This window comes from Lynx rufus, unplaced genomic scaffold (genome assembly GCF_022079265.1).
Source record: "Lynx rufus isolate CCGP_SWC_20201006 ecotype Redwood Valley unplaced genomic scaffold, mLynRuf1.p SCAF_16, whole genome shotgun sequence".
In the NCBI taxonomy this organism is placed as follows: Eukaryota; Metazoa; Chordata; class Mammalia; order Carnivora; family Felidae; genus Lynx; species Lynx rufus.
This window is the reverse complement of record NW_025814830.1, coordinates 21941434-21963419: the sequence shown is the minus strand read 5'-3', so window position 1 is coordinate 21963419 and position 21986 is coordinate 21941434. Positions and strand designations below refer to the sequence as shown.

General features: G+C 34.7%; 1 protein-coding gene across 7 annotated transcripts in view; it reads right to left on the bottom strand.

The window, feature by feature from the left end:
* Positions 1 to 21986, bottom strand: part of PHKB (phosphorylase kinase regulatory subunit beta) — a 269916-nt gene that overhangs the window by 79975 nt on the left and 167955 nt on the right. For all 7 annotated transcript variants that reach the window (XM_047078353.1, XM_047078347.1, XM_047078349.1 and 4 more), the window contains 2 exons: positions 20701 to 20859; positions 10374 to 10468 (listed from right to left, as the gene is read on the bottom strand). In XM_047078353.1, coding sequence (XP_046934309.1) covers positions 10374 to 10468; positions 20701 to 20859 — 254 coding nt within the window. The remainder of the gene's footprint in view (positions 1 to 10373; positions 10469 to 20700; positions 20860 to 21986) is intronic.

Genomic DNA, 21986 nt, shown 5'->3' with positions numbered 1-21986 from the left:
GAGACTACTTAATATACTGAGAATCACCAGACTATCATACAATATGTAATTAGATAAATGAAGATCATCAGGTTTGTGACAAAATAAATAGCAGGAAAAAAGAGAAACACCACATTAATGAAACACAAAAATAACCTTGGACATTATGCTTAGTGAAATAAACCAGACACAGGCAAATATTGTACTATTCCTCATATCTTATATGAAGTGCCAAGAATAGGTAAATTCATAGAGACAGAAAGTAGGATAGAGATTACCAGGGACTAGAGGGAGGGGAGAAGGGGGAATCATCATTTAAAGGTCACAGAGTTTTGTTAGGGATGATGAGAAAGTTTTGAATACAGATAGCAGTGATGGTTACACAACACTGAAATGTATTCAATGCCACTAAACTGTATACTTATTAATGGTTAAAATGAGAAATATTAGGTAATGTATATTACACCACAGTAATAAAAGAGACTTTAAAAGTCAGTTTGGAAATTGAACAAATGGCACTATGACGACTGAATAGCCACATGCAAAGAATGAAACTGGATGCCTACCTCACATGGTATACAAAAATTAACTCAAAATGTATCAGAGACCTAAAAATGTAAGAGCTAAACCAATAAAATTCTTAGAAGAAAACAGACATAAATCTTTTTTTTTAACGTTTATTTATTTTTGAGAGAGAGAGTTGAGAGCAGGGGAGGAGTAGCAAGAGAGATGGGAAAAGAGGATCTGCTCAGACAGCAGTGAGCCTGATGGGAGGCTTTTTTTTGTGTGTGAACATAGGCATAAATCTTGATGACCCTGGATTAGGTGATGGTTTCTTAGATATGATACCAATAGCAAAAAACAAAACAAAACAAAACAAAACAAAAAAAAACAAAAAACAGATATATGAAATGAAAAACTTCTGTGCTTCAAATGACACAATCAAGAAATTAGACTGCTAGTCTATGGAATGGGAGAAAATATTTGCAAATCATATAAGGGACTCATATCTAGAATAAAGAACATTTACAACAGAATAATAAAAAGACAAATAACCTAAGTTAAAAATAACCATGGTATCTTAAGAGCCATTTCTCCAAAGAAGATATATATACAAATTGCCAAAAAACACATGAATAGATGCTCAACAACATTAATAACTAGATGAATTCACCAGATGAATAGGTAAATAAAATGCGGTACACCCATATAATGGAATATTATTCAACCATAAAAAGGAATGAAGTACAGACACATGCTACAACATTGAAGAACTTTGGAAACATAATGTGAAGTGAAAAAAGCCAGGCACAAAATACCACATATTATATGAAGCCACTTATATATCTCCAGAATAGGAAAATCCATACAGACAGAAAGTAGATTAGTAGTTGCCTAAGGTTGGTGTAGAGAGAGACAGAGACAGAGAGAGAGAGAGAGGAAAGTTGAGGAAAGTGGAGAATGACTATTAAAGGCTACAGAGTTTCCTTTGGGGATAATGAAAATGTGTAAAATTAATCGTGGTGAATATACTAAGGTCCACTGAATTATGCACTTTAAATTGGTGAATTGGATAGTATTAATTATATATCAATAAAGCTTTAACTAAAAAAATAAATGCTCAATAAATTATAGTCATTATTGTTTTAAAAAATTACTCTGGAGGAAAAAAAGATGATTCAAGGAATAGAAGAAATCTTAACTCTGATTCCTACTCCTAGATAGACTTATGAAGACAGATTATCTACTAAAAGAAAGGGAGGTGGGAACATGATGGCTTAGACTCAATTTTCCCTCCTGCTCTTAATACAACTATTTACCCTACAAATAATTTGATAGATAACGATTAAAGGACTCTGGGAGCTGGGAAGAAGATAGACTGAACTGGCTAAGAACTTCAGAACTTGAGGCAATGCAGTCAGACTCCTGAGATCCCACATATGCTGGGCTAAGCACCACAGAGGCCTGAGGCCTAAAATAACCAACAGGTATAAACAAAAATAAATAAATAAATAAACACAAGAACAATAAAAGTCTAATTGTTCTAGCTACAGGACTCAGAAATAGGAAGCACAACAGAGACTGAGTTGGGAGATCCAACCCTAGCTCCTCAACTGAGCTCCCAACCAGTTAGTTGGCCAATTCACCTTTTTCAGCAGGAGATTCAAAGCTGTAGTGGACCCACCCAACCTCTGCTTCACACTGGGTCACTGGTGGGCCGGTATGACTGTAGCATCAACAAAGAAGCCCCAGTGAACTGTCCTGATGTCTGCTCTGTAAATTGGGCTTCCATGGGCAGTCCAATTCACCTACAGTAGCAGTAGCAAAGCTCTGAGAGCCATCTCAAAACCCACTGCACAACCAGCACACCAGCAGACAGTCTGATCTGCCTGCAGCAGCAGCTTCACAGCAGTGACAAGCCTACTCAACCCCTGTTCCACATCTGGGGAACCAGTAAGTAGGCTGATCCACCCACATCAGCTGAGCTTGGTGTCTCCTAGTCTTCAACTCAGTGGCCAGGGAGAAATGGCATATTACCTATAAAACACAAATCTAAAGGATGTATCAACTGTAACTAGGAGGCCAAAGAAAGCACAATAATTCTCAGTGCTAAAAGAAAACAACTGTCAAACAAAAATTCTGGGTCTATCCTTTAGGAATGAGGGGGAAATAAAGACATTGTCAGACAAAAGAAAACTAAGAATTATGTTGCTAGCAGACCTACTCATAAATAATGTCTAACAAACAGCTATTAGGGGCACCTGTGTGGCTTAGTTGGTTGAGCATCTGACTTCGGTTCAGGTCATGATCTCACAGTTTTTGAGTTCAAGCCCCACATTGGACTCATCGCTATGAGCGCAGAGCCCACTTCAGATCCTCTTTCCCCCTCTCTCTGCCCCTCCCCTGCTTGCGCTCTCTCACAAAGAAATAAAACATTAAAAAAAATAAAATAAAAAATTAAAATAAAAAATTTTAAAAAGCTATTAAACAGAAAGAAAATAATAACAGAAAAAGGCTAAGACATTCAGAAAGGAAACAACAGTTGAATGGTAAAAGTTGAGATAAGCACAATAGACTTTTACCTCAGGAAAATCTTCAATCAAATTTTATGGTTGAAGCAAAACTTTTGACACAATCTGATATGCTGCTCAATAAACACAGAGGAAATACTTTAAAAAGTAAAAAAAAGGAAAGAAAACTAAATGGAAGTAAGGTTTCTACACTCAAACAAAAATATTGATATTAGTAGGACTTTCGATAACTATGTATATCGTAATTCCTGGAAGAACCACTAAGAAAATTTAAGAAATCAATATACTAAAAGTAATTATAAATAAATCAAAATGGAATTCTAAAAAAAGTTCAACTACCCACAAGATGTCCTTCAATGAGTGAATGGTTGAACAGTGGTATGGTCACACTGTGACATACTACTCAGCAATACACAGGACCAACTTGATATATTGCAACAGCTTGGACTTATCTCTTTGGAGTGAAGAAAGCCAATCTAAAAGGTTATATACCATACAGTTCCATTTATATAACATTATGAAATGACAAAACTATAAAATGGAGAACGGATTAGTGATTGCCTAGGGTTAAGGAGGGCAGTGAGGGAGTGGGTGTGGTTATAAAAGGGTAACACAAGGAAGTCTTAGGATGATAAGGTAATGGTACATTTTAGTACCATTGATTCTGGTGGTGGTTACACAAAGTTACATATGTAATGAAAATGGATATAGCTATATACACACAGATACGAATGAGTGTACATATATAACAAAATGTGAATAAGCTCTATGAATTGTATTAATGTTAATTTCTGGTTTTCATGTTGCACTACAGTTATATAAGATGTTAACATTGTGGAACGGTAATGAAGGGTTCACAGGCCCTCTCTGGACATTTCTTTGCAATTTCTTGTGGATCTACACTTACTTCAAAATTAAAAGTTAAAAACATTTATTAAATTAACACCTCAAAATTTTTGATTCTCTAAATTTTGAATAATTGTGGCAATAATTTTAAACAAAAAACAAGGAATCTATGAAATAATAATCAGAGAACAAAGATGAGCTATTAGAAATTTTAAAAAGACTTTGAAAAAAATTCAACAGAACAGCTGGAACAAAAAGTTGAGGAAGAGTCTCTGAAAAAAAAAAAATCCAAAAACCAAACCGAACAAAAACCCAAAGAAATAGAAACCATTTGGATAAAAGGGAAGAGATTCAGGGGACCACTCCTATAGGACTAGGATCTGACTAATAAAAGAGCCCTAACAGAAAAAAAAATAGAAAAAGTAAAGAAATAATTTAAGAAAATCTCCCACAGCTGAATAAAGTCACAAATTGAAAGGGCCCAAGTGCGAAGCAGAACAAATCCCCATTTAACACACAGAAAAACAGGTTCCCATGACACACCAAAAATAAAGACAAGTTTCCAAAAGGATATGATGCCAAAAATGTAGTTTTATTACAATGTTTAGGGTAACAAAGGTGATACATAAAATAACTAAAAATAACTAGTAAATATTAGGAGAGTAAGATGGAAAGGAGGTTGAGGTATGCAAATGACCTTTCAAAACAAAGAAACAACAGACACTGTGCAATGGTAAAATATCAAGCAAAAAGAGTTACAAATACATTATTCAGAAGTTTTGAGACAGAGGTGAAAATAGATATGGTTCTTAAATAAATGTTTTTCTGGAGATAAAGAAGTGGCAGAATGCCTGATATTCCCAATACAATGTTATGCAATTGCACTGTAATCTCAACTGCATTATTTCACTTTTCAAAATATGCATTTATACAATTTTTATACATATTCAAAAAAAAGGCACTGTCTGGGTCTTGGATTTTAAGGATTCTGACTGAAAAGAGGCCATTTTCAGTTGGGATGAAGGTTGCACTGAGTGTAGAGGCCTGGAAGTGGGTGAACCCTGAGTGTTATATTAGATCAGCAAGTCTGCTGAGACTGTAGAACAGGAAGGTTGGGAGAAATTTGGAGAAACTTCAAGATACAGGTGAAAAACAAGGTATTGAGTGCTGTGTAGGGCCTCAAATGTCAAGATATGGAGTTTACACTATATCCTGAGGAGAGTAGGGAGTCATGGAAGGTTTTATGCAGGAATCCACTAATAGACACAGGTGTTACAAGATCATGTGTTCTCAAGCACAGAGAATAAACAGAGAGACTGGAGACAGAGAGAGATTATAAAAACAATGCCACTGAGTAGTAACAAAGTCTAAGCAATACATGGCAGTGGGGATGAATAAGAAGAGACCAATATGAATGATACTGTGAAGGCAGAAGAGCTACTGGCATGAGAAGGGACTACTGAAGGCAATGTCCTTATCCAAGACAATGACCATGGAAAGAATGGCAGATTTGAAGAGAGAAGGTAACACATTTGGCATTAGAAATATTGTGTTTTTGCTCATCATCACTTATCAGGGAAATGCAAATCAAAACTACAATGAGATACCACCTCATACCTGTCAGAATGGCTAAAATCAAAAACACAAGAAACAAGAGGTGTTGGGAAGGATGTGGAGAAAAAGGAACACTCATGTTCTGTTGGTGGGATTGAAACTGGTACAGCCACAGTTTGGAGGTTCCTCAAAAAGTTAATAGAACTACCTTATGATCCGGCAATCACACTACTGGGTAGTTACCTCAAAATACAAAAACACTAATTCAAAGGGATACACACATCCCTATAAAGCAGCATTATTTACAATAGCCAAATTATGGAATCAGCCCAAGTGTCCATTGACTGATGAATGGATAAAGAAGATGTGTTATATATACACACAATGGAATATTATCTAGCAATAAAAAAGACATGGATGGAGCTAGAGAGTATAATGCTAAGCGAAATAAGTTAGACAAACACAAATACCATATTATTTCACTCATATGTGGAATATAAGAAACAAAAAACAAGCAAAGGAAAAAAAATGAGAGCAAGAGAGAGAGTAAAAGCAAGAAAGAGACTCGTAACTGTAGAGAACAATCTGATGGTTACCAGAGTGGAGGGTGGGGGGATGGGTTAAATTGGTGATGGATATTAATGAGGGCACTTGTGATGAATACTGGATGTTGTATGGAAGTGTTGAATCACTATATTGTACACCTGAAACTAATATAACATTGTATGTTAACTAACTAGAATTAAAACTTTAAAAAAGTTAATTCATAAAAAAAGAAATGTGTTTCATTAAAAAAAATTTTTTTAATGTTTATTTATTTTTGACAGAGAGAGAGAGAGACAGAGCATGAGCAGGGGAGGGGCAGAGAGAGAGGGAGGCCCAGAATCTGAAGCAGGCTCCAGGCTCTGAGCTGTCAGCACTGAGCCCGACACGGGGCTTGAACTCACAGACCACGAGACCATGACCTGAGCCAAAGTCAGACGCTCAACTGACTGAGCCACCCAGGCGCCCCTAAATGTGTTTCATTTTTAAACGACCTCATTGATATACGATTGACATCCAAAAAGGTGTATATATTTAATGTATACAACTGGATGAGAAGAAACAAGTATACATCCAGAAATACTGGGTTTTAAATACTAGATCTGTGTGGAGAGATGATCATTAAGTAGTTGGAAATTCAAGGTTACATATTAGGAATCTAAATTAGATTCTAATTAGATCTAATTAGAGATCAAAAATTAGAGACATCTGCATGAGAAGTCCACTATTTCCCATGACACACCTTCCTCCCACACATACCTGCAAGCACACTCAGTCAAGTTAAACATTGACTACCTTCTATATAACAGCTGTTATGATATTATGACGATACTGAAGCTACAAAAATAAATTAAACGTGGTCTCTGACCTGTGGGAACTTACATACTAAGATCTCCAAAAGGTGGGGTTTTGGGGGAGGGGCTGTCAAAAGCTCACAATACTATCAAGCATATATGCTATTGTTTACAATGCTTTTCTTTCTACTCCTCTAAACTTGCTTATAAAGGGGGATTTGTTTTATTCTCTAAGTAACAGCAAAAGAAAACAGCAATTTCTGACTAGTAAGCAAGTAGCGGGGAGGGTCATCCCAGATGATACCATGTTTTTCCAACCCAAGTTTTTGTTTTTGTTTTTAAGTTTATTTATTTATTTTGAGAGAAAGAGTGAGAGCAGAGAAGGGGCAGAGAGACAGGGAGAGAGAGAGATTCCGAACCAGGCTCTGCACTGACAGTGCAGAGACCAACACAGGGCTTGAACCCACAGACCATGAAATCATGACCTGAGCCAAAATCAAGACTAAGATGCTTAACCAATGGAGTCATCCAGGTGCCTTTCCAACCCCAGTCTTAAACACAGGTAGAAAAGTACTTCCCTTTTATGAAATTAGTTTGCTATTATGGTATTTCTACAAAAATCAACAGCTCTCAATTTAGTCCTCAATGTTTCACGTTTGTAATTTGCCAATAGCCCTATGTATACTTGAAGGAGTAGACAATTCTACAGTTCTGGCACACTCCCTGCTTACTGGATTCTGGAAACTTCCTTCTGCCATAAACTTTCTGTGAAGGAATGAGTTGATTCAGTAGTCCTGAGCTGTTCAAACTCTGAACATTCCCAAGAAAGCTATATTTGAAAGCTGGCTTCTTGGAATGTCCTGTCAGAGAAGAGTGTTTTTGCATGCTTAATTATGGCACTGGGCCATCCTGTTCCAGTTTGTCCAGATGGTTTATGCTAACAATGTGATTTATGGTGAACATCTGTTTTTTTTCCTCTGGGGAGCTAGAGCTTGAATAGCCAAGGTCAAACCTGCAGGTTCTACATGCCTACATGACTGACCCTCAATAAAAACTGGACAGTCAAGCTTAAGCAGTTGGTTGGCAACACTTTGCAACTTTTACACATTGTTGCTGGGTAACTGTGTCTCACATAACTCCACTGGGAATGAACACTGGGAAGCTTATGACTGGTTTCCTCAAGACTTGCCCTGTGTGCCTCTGCTGATTTTACCCTGTATCCTTTCACTGTAATAAACCATAAGTGTAAGTATCACAGCTTCTAAGTCCTGTGAGTTCATCTAGTGAATCACTGAGGCAAAGGATAAATGGGGACCCCTGATATATCTTCCTTCAAAGTCAGGGATTTCTCTCATTTTCAGAAATTGTCTGAACTCTACTACTCTCTCTCTAATTTTTTTCATCATTTGGCAGGGTTTGAAGCACCTGGTCAAAGTCTGACCTGGTCAATAATGACCAAGAGGTCTCTAACATCAACCTTCAAAGCAGAGGGCTATGTCTGACCTCTTTATTTCATCAGTCCATGCCATCCAGTCCCAGCAATGGACAAGGTCATGCCTGGTCTTGGCTACTGCTTAAATTGCTGAGAAAGTGGCAACGACCCCTCACCATTTTATTTTATTAAAAAAATTTTTTTTAATGTTTATTTTTGAGAGAGAAAGAGAAAGCAGGAGAGGGAAAGGTCCAGAAAAAGGGAGACAGAGGATCTGAAGTAGGCTCTGTACAGTGAGCACAGAGTTCGATGCAGAGCTCAAACTCACAAACCATGAGATCATGACCTGAGCTGAAATCAAAAGTTGGTTGGTCACTTAACCAACTGAGCCACCCAGGTGCCCTGACACCTCACCATTTTATATATCACCAAGCTGCAACCAGGGTGGGGCATTATGGTTCCCAGCAATTTTCTGCTGTTAATCCTTGAATCATCTCCTTCTCAGGGACTGTACCCAACTCTGCACAGATGTGATCCCCATGAAGCTGCAGGAGAGAAGCCCTTGTCCTTACCCTATAGCAAGTCTTGTATGTAGGAATGTGGCTCCACCTGGGAGGCATGGTACAGATTATTTAGTAGCAACATTAGAAAATGTTTTCAATATAAGAAATAGAGTGAATTCTCCATAAAATCCACTCTCACTCACTTGTACTCTGATAAGCTTCCTTGAGTAAGAAAGAAAGAGTTGGAGGTATACTGTATGTCAAAAATTACACATAACCCACAGCCTTCATTATATGTATCAAGCATGAAATAGCTGTTCAAATTGTTGATTTTGTTAGCTATGTGATTTTATGCTCTCTAGCTCCTGTCCCCACAACTCAAATCTGTGACCTATTACTTTATTTTCTAAGAAAAGTCTTTGAGATTTCATTACCCTAGAGAAGTGGGTCACACATGTGAAATGCTATGTAAATGATAAATACTAGTCTTCAAATGGCTCAGTCACAGCACTGTGTAATATGAAGTTAAATGTATTCTCTATTTTACCATTTCTTCAAGTGAAATTGTGTATCTCAAATCTGTACAGAATGTATACTTGTAGTGTACTGACATGAGTGGAAATGAGGCCAAATCCTCACCTTACACAGGAGTCAACAGGGCAATGAAAAATTTCTAACACGTATTAACAGAAGGATTTTATGTTCTTGAGAAAATCTTAACATTTATTTATAAGTCTCCCAAATAGCTTCTCATCTATAAACCATTCAGAGTAATTACATATTTTGTTGAAGAGCAGCAAAAGAATCAGAGAAATAGTGTGATAGAATCTAATGGACCTGGCTGGCTTTCTCATTCTGTCATTAAAACAAGCATTTATGTGTGTGTGTGTGTGTGTGTGTGTGTGTGTGTGTGTGTGTGTTATATGCATATGCATGTTTTTTTTTTTTTTAAATAAAAGGAGCATTTTTGATTTCACAAGCATATATTCCGGAAGTGCTGATGCTATTCTTGTTAAATAAATGTTAACTGCTTGGAATCCCAGGCACACACTCAGGTTCATTCCCTCTCTCCTCAGGCAGTTTCCATAATCTACAACATTTTCATTTTAACAGTCCTCATTACTGGTATCATTTAATACTTGAGGGTTTGCTCAAATCAACATCAATCTTGCTGATCCTGCAAACACTTATTTTGTTGACACAACACAGTCTGAATCCATAGCTACTAAATGTAAAAAAAAAATTTAAATTATTCCTTCACCAAACATGTCACCAAGTACTAAGAACAACTCTGTCAGTTACTCAGTGCTGTCATAGAGACACAGCAATGGAGAGACATTAAGCACAGGGCCTTTCATGGGACCCCACTTCCTTCAATAATAATGCCATCGCATCTGTCCCCTTGCCTACCCATACATACTGCATCCTCCCAAAGACATTTATCACCTTAAACTCAACCACTGTGAAGATGAAAGTGTTTGCCTGGAAGACATCTTGTTGGACACATTTGACTCGTATTTCTTCATTAACAAATAATCCTTTGCCACAAGTAAATCTTAAATAACCAGAAAAGGGAAAAGCCTTGCCTTCAAAAAAAGCAATAAAAACCCATTCAGAATAAAATTTCTTTTAAAATTAACTTTTAAATGTCTTTAGATGAGTCTAAATTAAGGAAAAAAAATATCTTTACTTGATTGGAAAACCTCATGCTCACGTTGCGTTGATTCTGTAGTGGGATATAGCGCTGGACAGGATCAATGTCTTTAGGACTGATTAATTCATCAGCTGAAAAAGACAGAAGAGAAATGACATTATCAAAAATGCATCTACACACTTTATAAGCCAACTAGACCTAATGACCTAATAGACACTTCATCCAACAAGACCAGAATATATATACTCCTCAATGCACATAGAACATCTTCCATATATGAGGCCATATAGAACAATCCTCAATAAATTTAAAGAATTAAAATTCTATAAAGTATGATTCTGACCACAAAAGAATGAAATTAGAATTCAATAAACAGGAGAAGTTTTAGAAATTCACAAATATGTGGAAACTAAATAACACACCATAACTAATGTGTCAAAGAAGAAAACAAATGGGAAATAAGAAGATACTTTCTAATACATGTTCTGATAAGATGATTGAAAATGAAGACAAAATATGCCAAAATTTATGGATGTAACTAAAGCAATGCTAGGAAGAAAATCTGGAGCTGTAAATGCCCATATTAAACAAGGGAGAAAAGTTTCAAATCCACAACCTATCTTTCCATCTTCAGACAGTGGATAAAACTGAGAAAACTAAATCAAAAGCAAGCAGAAGGAAGGAAATAATAAAGATTAGAGTGGAAATTAATGAAATAGAATGTGGAAAAACAAAAGAGAATAATAAATAAAACTAAAAGTAGATTCCTGAAAAACTCAAAAGCTGACAAACCTTTAGCTAGACTGACAAAGAAAAAAAGAAAAAAGACTCAAATTACTAAATCAGGAATGGAAATTAAGAATATCCTTAAGGATTACAAGAGAATACTATGAACAAATGTATGCCAATAATTTAGATAACCCAGATGGATATGAACAAATTCCTAGAAATATACACATTACAAAAAGACTAACTCAAAAAAGAATAGGAAATATGAACAGATTTACAACAAGCAACTGAAACCTTCTGGGGCGGGGGGCGGGGGGGAAAGGGGGTGGGGGGGGGTTGGTGAGAAGCAAAAGACCAGAACCTGATGGCTTCATTGGTGAATTCTACCAAACAGTTAAAGAAGAAGTAAAACCAATCTTTCACAAACGTTTCCAAAATAGTAAGGGAAATACTTCCCAACTCATTCTAAGAGGCCAGTATTACCCTAATAAAAAAATTATATTCACCACAGGAGAAAATCCAAATCTCTTCTGAATATAGATAGAAAAATCCTCAACAACAACAAAAAAATAGTAGCAAACTAAATCCATTAACATATAAAAAAGATTACACACAATGACCAAGTGGGATTTATCCCACAAGTGCAAGGATAACTTAACTTCCCCAAATCAATTATTGTAGTAATACAATATCAACAGAATAAAGGACAAAAAAAAAAAAAACCTACAAAATCATCTCAGTAGACACAGAAAATACATTTGACAAAATTCAACATTCTTTCATGATAAAAAGCATTCAACAAACTAGGATAGAATGAAACTTCCTTGACCTGATAAAGGGAATCTATGAAAACCCATAGCTAACATCATATTCAAAGGTAAGACTGAATGCTTTGCCCCAAAGATCAGGAATAAGACAATGATGTCAACTCCTGTCACTTTTATTCAACAGTGTATTGGAGGTTACAGCCAGAAAAGTCAAGAAAGGCAAGAAAAAAATAACAAAAGTCATCCAGATTGAAAGGAAGAATCTAAAGTAACTAAGATAATGTGCTACTAGGGGCACCTGGGTGGCTCAGTTGGCTCAGTGACCTGACTCTTGATTTCAGCTCAGGTCATGATCTTGTGGCTGGTGAGACTGTGTTGGGCTCTGCATTGAGAGAACAGTGCCTACTTGGGATTCTCTCTCTTTCAATATAAATAAATAAACATTTAAATTATTATTATTTTGATTTGAGAGAGAGAGAGCATGAGTGGGGGAGAGGGGCAAAGGGAGGGAGCAAGGGACCAAGGGAGCAAGGGGGAGAGAGAGAGAGAGAGAGAGAGAGAGAGAGAGAGAGAATCTTAAGCAGGTTCCACACTCAGTACATAGCCCAACGTGGGGTTCAATCTCACAACCCTGGGTTCATGACCTGAGCTGAAATCAGGAGTCATACGTTTAACTGACTGAGTCATCTAGATGCCCCATAAACAAATAAACATTTTTTTAAATTTTACAAAAAGGATAATGTGGTACTAGTATAAAGATAGATTAATGGAGTAGAAGTGAAAGTGTAGAAATAAATCCTTACATTTATGTTCCACTGAGTTTTGACAGCATGCCAAAACAATTCAATGGGGGAAAAGAATAGGTTTTTTTCACAAATAGTGCTGGGACAACTCGGTATTTATAGACAAAAGAATAAAGTTGGACTCCTTCATCAAATCATCTATAAAACTCAAAATAGATCAAAAGTTAAATATAAGACCTAAAATTATAAAACTGTTAGAAGAAAATAAAAGAGTAAACTTTTGTGACTTTGGATTAGGCAAAACTAAAAATCAAAACATAAGTGACAAAAGAAAAAATGAGATAAACTGAATTTTGTCAAATTATAACCTTTTGGACCTCAAAAGACACCATCAAAAAAAGTGAAATGACAACTCACAGAATGGGAGAAAATATTTACAAACTGCGTATCTTGTAAGGGATTTCTGTCTTGAATATATATATTAAAAAAACTCTTATGATTCAATAATAAAAAGACAACACAATTTAAAAATGGCCACAGTATCTGAATAGACATTTCTCCAAAGGTATATAAATTACCAGTAAGCACGTAAAAAGATGCTCAACATTAGTCATTTGGGAGATGCTTATCAAAATCACAATGAGATACCACCTCATACCCATTAGGATGGCTATTGTCAAAAAAAGAAACAAGAACAAGGGTTGGAAAGGATGTAGGGAAATTGGAACCCTCACACATTGCTGGATGGAATGCATATTGGTACAGTTACTTTGGAAATCAGTCTGGAATTGCTCAAAATGTTAAACACAGCGTTACCATATGACTCAGCAATTCTACCCCTAGGTATATACCTAAGAGAAAGAAAAACATGTCAAACAATAACTTGTACATGAAAGTTCACAGCAGCATGATTATAAAAGCAAAAAAAAAATAGTGGAAATAATCCAAATGTCCACCACCAGATGAACAGATAAATCAAATGTGGTATATACATACAGTGGAAGATTATTTGGCCAGAAAAAAGAATTAAGCTGTTGATACATGAATGAACCTTGAAAACAACACATTATATGATTCAAGGTATATGAAATGTCCAGAATAGGCAAATACACAAGGATAAAATGTACATTAGTGAGTGTCCGGTGTTGGGGGAAAGGGTGAAATGATTAGGGTTAAGTGGAGAGTGGGTAAGACATTTTTTGAGGGGTGATGTAAATATTCCAAAATTGATTGTGGTGATAGTTGTACAACTCTGAATGTATCAAAAAACCACTGAATTGTAAACCTTAAGTAGGTTAAGATATAATATGTAAGTTATACCTAAATAAAGCTGTTCTAAAAAGAATGTATTCGCATTCTCTCAAGAAAGGAAACCAGTTCACGAAGGGGAGACAAAGTGCTTCCTGATACTAAATTCTAACATTTCTGAGACAGGGCATTTTTCAAAGGGCACTAACCAGCATGAAAACAATGTCTACTACTGCTATTGTTCTATAAACACGGAAGCCCTTTTCATGTGGTAGTTCCTTGTGGCAACTTTTGATAAAGTCCAAGGACATAATAAGGAAGGCAATTTAGAGAGTTTGGAAGGGGAGGGTGTGGAGAAGGTACTCTGAGTCAGTGGTTCTCTGCTATCTTCTGTTGTAATGCACCTCAGAGAGATTCAGCACCAGAGGCTCAGTGTAACAGGGATTCTCCACGGATGTGAAAAGGACTATGCTGAGAAGGGGTGGTGGGAACAAAACCTTGAAATGAAATTCTGCCTAACCTCATTGGAGTATAAGTTGACAGTATCTATGCAAATTTATAGCAGGCATACTCTGTCCCAGCAATTGCAAATCTGTAAGGTTATCTTAGTTACATTCAGACATGTAAAAGTTAATTGAATAATAACATAAAAAAAAGAATTTAACTTCTCCCAAAGTGAATCAGAACATTTTATTTTTGCTGCACTCAAGTTATGAAAATGTGCTACTTCATATTCAATCTTCAGTTCTATACTGACTACATAAAAATGACACCATGTTGAGTTTTGTTTAAATTCACCCATGTTTAATATTTAATTCAAAAAATACACCTCATTTTCCGTAGCTTTTTAGACACTTCTTTCAGTCAGTGAATAATTCTGAAAAACAGAGCAGAGAGTCAACCACAAAAATGCTTGTAAATTTCTTTGCAGCTGTGGTAATGTTTCTCATTATACAGGTTTTTCTATTCTAGGGTAACTTTAGGGCACATATTCAATGTTACCACCAAAGGTGTTTTTAGTTAACTCCTGAAAGATGCTTTTAATAATATTAAAAGTGATATTACTAGTAGCATGACAAGAAAAAGAAGGAGGAACAGCAATTGCAGCAGCCACAGAAGCCACCACAGCCACTGCCGCCTCTGCAACAGCAACCACAGCAACGTTTACACAGTGCTTCCTATGTTCCTGGCCTTGTTGGATTAATTAATTAATCAATTAATCATTAACCATCACAACATCCTTATCATTTTACAGATGACAAAATGGAGGCGTTGAGCAGCGAAGCAACTTGCACATGGCAGGTAAGTGACGGAGCTTAGATTCAAACACAGGCTGTCTCTCTCTGGGGTCTACGTTCTTAGCCCATACTAATCCTGCCCTGTAAGAACACTGACACTGTATACAACACAGATGGAGAAGATACCAGGAGGAGAAAACATTAAACAAATAATTTAGATCTTGATATGTTATATTTTTCCTATTCAAATCAGGGAGCATATCACAGAACATTCCTCTCTCTCTGAAAAAAAATATACTTGTGCAAAATTTAAAACAAACCAATATAGGCTTAATTATGGCAAATATCGACATATAATTTCTATTTATTAATATCAGTGGAGCTCATGATGCAGGGTTGATTAGTACAGTGATATTCTAAATAGCACCAAATTATTTCCCTATCTCATTTGTCTGATCATTGAGATGTGAAAAAATCTCCACTACCAACAAGCATTTTACATAATTGTTTCACTGTTTCTACAAAAATGAAATTCTATCTTTATTATTTTGTTATTTATAAATGATGACAGAAAAATGAAGAAATCTTATATCCTTAGAAAGCATAAATGCTAATCTATTAAAATTGATATGAATCAAATAGTTAACAACATCTCTTGAAAAAGCTTATTTCTTGGCATTCCTTTCTCATTTCTCTATTTGTACTGTACCCGTGTATCTAGCTTAATGTTCCAATTTACACTATGTGCTCATCTATAACCCCACAGGTTATATGCTTCTTATTCATGGATATACCCCACTTTCCAGCACAGCACTTTCCATAGAGTAGGCACTTAAGAGACTTATTAAACAAAATAATAAATTGGTGGATTAACAAATTCAGAAACATAATTGCTGTAATCATTGTTTTAATTTCCATAATGGTAAAAGTGACTAACACCTTACAAAGGTCAGGTTAATAGATGTATTTTTTTTTACTGCATTGCTTTTTATCATTCAGGAGGTAAAACAAGAGTTCCTCACCGTGCTGATTCTATGGCACTGGCTTTTTGGTGAAAAAGGACAAGCCTGAAAGCACTTGTGCCTGACCAACTACAGAATATTTAAAATGAAAATAAGAGAACAAGGACAAAAGAGCAATGGCTTTCTACATTTCATTACAGTACGAAACCTCACAGATAACCAAGCATTTCTATAAATAGGGACAGCCATCTTTAAATCTTTATAAGACAGATTAGCTTCATTAATATTTGTATTTTTTATGCACAGAAATTTTATGAAATACACCTTGGGTTTACTTCAAACAATCATTATTAAGGGCAAAAAGAGAATATCAAGAAGAATTTTTGTTTCTTTAATAAAATGACAATTCAAAGGAAATTTAACAGAGCAAGTAATTTTTTTTATCATGACACAAAAATTACATAGGACACACTAAAATAGGCTCAGCAGATAATTTATGGGGTAAAATTATGTGCTTCAAAGACTGATTCTCAGCTGCAGTGACACATATTAGTAACACATGTATTAAGAAATAAGCTAGAGAGAAAAAGAAAATGTAGATCCTCAACCTCATATGTTATACCAAAAAAAATTCCAAAATTACCAATGTTTTTAACTCAATTAACTAACAGGGATAGACTTCCTAAAATTAAATGTTAAATTCCATGGTCAGAATTAAATTGAAAAACAATGATGGATCTAATTATATAAAGATTTCAAATTTCGTTCATCAAGAAACAGTGCAAAGTTAATTGGCAAACAACCTAGGAAAATACCAGAGAGGATTAGTATACCTAACACGTAAAACATTCATGCAGACTGTGAAGACCATAAAATTAAGGTTAAATGGGCAAAGCAAACTGGACAATTCACAGAGGACAAGAAATGACTAAGAAATATGTCTTTAACAATAAGCATGTAAATGAAAACAGTATACAAATTAATATCTTATTAAGTTAGCAAGGTTTTTATTTTTAATGATCATATTTAGTGCCATAAAGGTTACAGGTGACACAATCATCCTGCAAGTAAATCAGTAAAGTCCCAGTTGTGGGCTATGTGACCTTGGGTGAGTTGCTAAACTCGTCTAAACCTCAGTTATGACATACAGTATCCATCTCATAGAGAAGCTAGGAATAATACTTGTAATAATAGTCAGGATAATACTTGTAAAGGGCAGAGCACAGAATCAGACACATTTTAAGGCAAGTATTATTAGTATTTCTGGGAAACAGTCTGACAGTATATATGTAGTCTTCTCAGACTCTAGGCATCACTGCTTTTACATTCAATTTTACTAATATATATTAGTATATATATTTATTAATATATTTTACATTCAATTTACTAATATATTTACATTCAATTTTACTAATATATACTAATTTACTAATATATTTAAGGGTGGGATCATAAATTTTTATACAAGTTTTCTAGCTCTAGTAGCAATTAAACTAAAAATTTTAGTTTTAAGAAAACTAGAGATTTATACAATAAGCTACAGGAAGAAAATTTCCTTGGGTGAAGCTATTAAAGTAATACTGTATTACACGTACTCTGAAGATGTTTTTAATGCATGCTGCACAGAAATCCCACATTAGGGCACTAGCAATCACACAGACAGCATGAAAAAGATAACAAAAGTGCTCAGAAATCCATGTTTTACTGCTTAAAGTTTCCTGAAGTGTAACAGCTGGGAAATCTCTTAGCAACCACAATGTAGAAATATATCTGTATACTCTTATCTGTTCGTTTTATCTTTAACTGATCAGTAACAAAACCATGTGCTATATTGAGTAAGGAGCCAACTGCATTTGAAGTCAAGAGACCAATGAAAATCAAGACCTCCTTTTCTTATGTCCTCATGCACACTAGGGGGCACTTGATCACTAACTTTAACTTTAAAAAAGCATTAGATTTCCAGACTTAATCAGTGGCTTTTACATCTGATGTCAATTGGACAAAAAAAATACCATGAATGAAATCAAATGAAAGTGGACTTACCTTAGTTACAAACACTGTAATTAGGAAATAGTATATCAGAGTAATTAGGCTGCCCTCAGAGAGACAGAAATATTTCCTAGGTTGTCACATTTGATTCTTGCTATAGAGCTACTGGATATCAGTGACTAACATACAGTAGTCCTCTACAAATACCAGCTAAATCATGGAAAAGATCAATGATGAAGTAGCAACTAGCGTCACGACATTTTCTTCACATATATATATATATATATGTATATATGTATATATATATATTCATTATATACACACACATATATATTCATTATATATATATTCATTCATTCATTCTTCATATATATATATATTCATTATATATATATTCATTCATTCTTCATATATATATATATATATATTCATTATACACACACACACACACACAAAAGCAAAATATTCTTATTAGATTTCACTGGATACAAACTGGCCTGAATTAGTGGAAGGCATATATTATACAATATTTTCAAAGATTTACTGTTCTATTATTTTCAAGTAACTCCAATTAACTGCCCACAAAATGCTGTCAAGCAGATATCTAACCAAACCTCATTTAATGAATACATAAGACTTTGTAAGTAAATGTGGTGACTGGAATCTTAATAACATCCATAGAAGTTTGATGTTCTTGAGGGAAGGATATAATAGTTAAGAGCAACTACATGACTGAATCTTCTGAGATATTATTCTTCTTAACCAGTAAGTTTGTTAACCAGATGACACACAGCTAGGTCAGAGTGATAATGAACACGGAGCATCTCCTTTTTTCAGTGGGAGAGAAAGTATGTGATCTCAGGGTTTGCAACACACCTTCTGTATGTTCTCTGCTGCCTTTTTAGTAGCTCAGCAGGGAAAAGAGAAATTGACTATTTCTTTGAAGTTTTTCTTCCTTTTGGTCATGAAACAGAGATGAGAAGGCATGGCCTAAACTATTTCTGTTCACACTGGTCTTAACATAAGAAAATGCTATCTACACTCAAAATCTGTCTACATTCAATACATTTATTTCAGAGTAAGAAAGATCTAATGCTTTTTTACTGATTGATACTACTTTCAACCTTTTCCTTTTTAAAAGCCCAATTTGCTTATGTAGAATATAGTCAATTCTGCACTCCCAATTCATCAGCCTTCTCAATTTTATCTACAGGCTTTTCTCAAATAGCATTCTTTCTAGCACTCAATCCCAGACCAGATATAGAGCAAAAATCAGGACGATAAACGTTTAGATCTCAAATCCAATAACCCAAGTTCCAGTTTTCAACCTCAGAATCTGAAAAATTTCATCATGCTCATCTGTAATTTCCAAGCTGCAGTATATAGAAATTTATGATTCTAATATTAAAATTCTTTATCTTAGATAGGTTAACTACTTCTCTACTATAACATGTTTTATTTAGCTGTGAGTATCACCAGAAGGCTTCTTTGTATTCATGCTACTGAGATGGAAATAACATTCTAACCAGAGATAAACTTGCCAACTTGGCTTGATTTTAAGAAATCTATTTCATGTATATATATTTTTTCTTTTGAAAAAATCGAAAAGCAAGACCTGTATAAATAATATCAACTCCTTATCAAAAAGTTGTCCCCTTAAAGAAGTAAATTTTTCTACAGGTTCTTAAATTAGCATTAAGTATATATGGAGACCCAGAATATATAGTTAGGAAACAAGCAAATTGAAAACAGCATTAACTTGATTTTCTCTTCTTTGGTTAGCTTCTATCTGCTCCTTATATATCATTTGTGTAAAGTTTGAATTGGAAATCTGAAATATTCTTCCCTAATGGAATGTAAAAAAAGAAACCAAAGAGGATTACTCTTACAACACAAACAAATTTAGCATTTATAGAATAATACTAGGAACAATAAAGACAATAACACTACTTCACACACTAAGCAGTTCTTTTAGTGCAGGTATATATACTATTTACAATCAGCCTGTTTCATAATTTATTTGCCATAAAGGAATTCTGACTCTAACATGATAGCCTTTTTGATGGGAATGCTAATAATATTTGAAATGTTAGCAAGCAATGATGCAGGAAGATGCATAATTAATAATGCTTTTTTGTGTGTGTTCTTTAAATTAGCCTTCATCTCAATGTGTCCAAAGAGTACTCATATTTAGCAGAAGTTTTAGGATAAGCTGGAAAATAATTCTTAAAAAACTATGAATAATGGTCTAAGCTAACTGAGTAAATTGTCAATGTGTATTTATGAGAAGGAAGAGAACTTTGAGATAACCAATTCCTTTTGGCAAGTGGTTTACTAAAGCTATGACCAAGCATAAAATCAGAATTTTTTTTACATTATATAAAAGTAACTCAAAGTTCCCATAAATGGGAAATAAAACATAAAAACATTTAAAAAAACATAAAAATAAATGTTTATTTATTTATTTTGAGGGGGGAAGGGCAGAGAGAGAGGGAGAAAAAAATCTCAAGCAGGCACTATTATGTAGCCCAACATGGAGGTCGATCTCACAAACTATGAGATCATGACCTGAGCCAAAATCAAGAGTTGGATGCTTAACCAACTGAACCACCCAGGTGCCCTGAAACATACTTATTTCTAATAGCTTGATTACAAGGGAAAAAATCTTCCCAACCTTCTCCACTTACCCAGAAGTTTTGCAATGATATAAAGGGCTTGTCCCCAAAGAAAGAGTTTTCCGTCACGGCCACAGTTGCTAGGAAATCGCTTTTGACTACCAGGGTTTCTTTTCTCATATTCTACAAAATCTGCTGGCACATAATAGTACTTTGGTATGACAGGATAACCTGTGGAGTTTTAAAATAAATATTTGAAATATAAAAATCAGTGTCCTCCTCAAATTTTCCCTTCAAGAAATTGCAATGTTAGAAAGCAGAGAAATAGGTTGTAAAGGAGGTAACAAGATTTGATAAGCTATAGAAAATTGGTTATTTTGGCTTTCAGAAATTGCCAGTGAAAAATGTGGATAAAGCTCCTTGATTTTAAAACACTAATTTGACAGCATATGTTATGCTTTAGCCAATAATGTGTACATAATCTCCTTTAACAACATTTAATTTTAACACCTTTAAATGAATTGATAAAAATACAGTAGGCAAACATTTAGAGCCATAGAAGCTATCTTTAATAGGATTAGTCTGTAGAAGCATTACAAATGAGATACTGTGTAATCCCAAATGAAGAATTATAACCCTGAGCCATTGCTTAAAGCACAGGAATCCCCATTTTAAACATTAAGTCCATTATCTACCATTCAATATCATTGAAGGGAAAAAAAAATCCATTCTCTCCTTGACCGACCCATTTAAAAACACTCCTTGATAGAAACTAAAATTTATTATTCAAAGACTAAAATCTTTGTGATGACATAAAAGGAAAAAAAATAACAATAACATTCTAATACAATGCTACAGAAGACTTTGCACTATCAGCCCACAGTACACTTAATTTTCCTAATAAAATTGCACACATTTCTCTAAAATTTGCTTCCTTCATACATCCATCAATAGTTATATTTGTATCTAAAACCAGTAAAAAGGTCTATGATACACAAAGAATAGTTTGAAAATCACTCTCTGAACATGATAAAGACTGAACTGCTGTACACTGAACTACCACCTCAATGCATCAATAATGTACCACTGAATACTAACAATCTGATTCAAGGGATTTCAAATAGTATATTCATTATAACATGCATTACATTATATCTCACATTGGACAAATTACTATTTGTAGCATAAAGATATAAGTAACTGGTTTTAAAATTTAATATTTATTTGGAATTCAATGTTTATCCACAAATATTTCACTATTTTAACATTACAAGAATTTTCAAGGGTGAGCACATACTGTGAAGTTTTTGTTCTAAGGTACTTGTGGAAAACCGTAAAGAATATCACAAACTTCATGT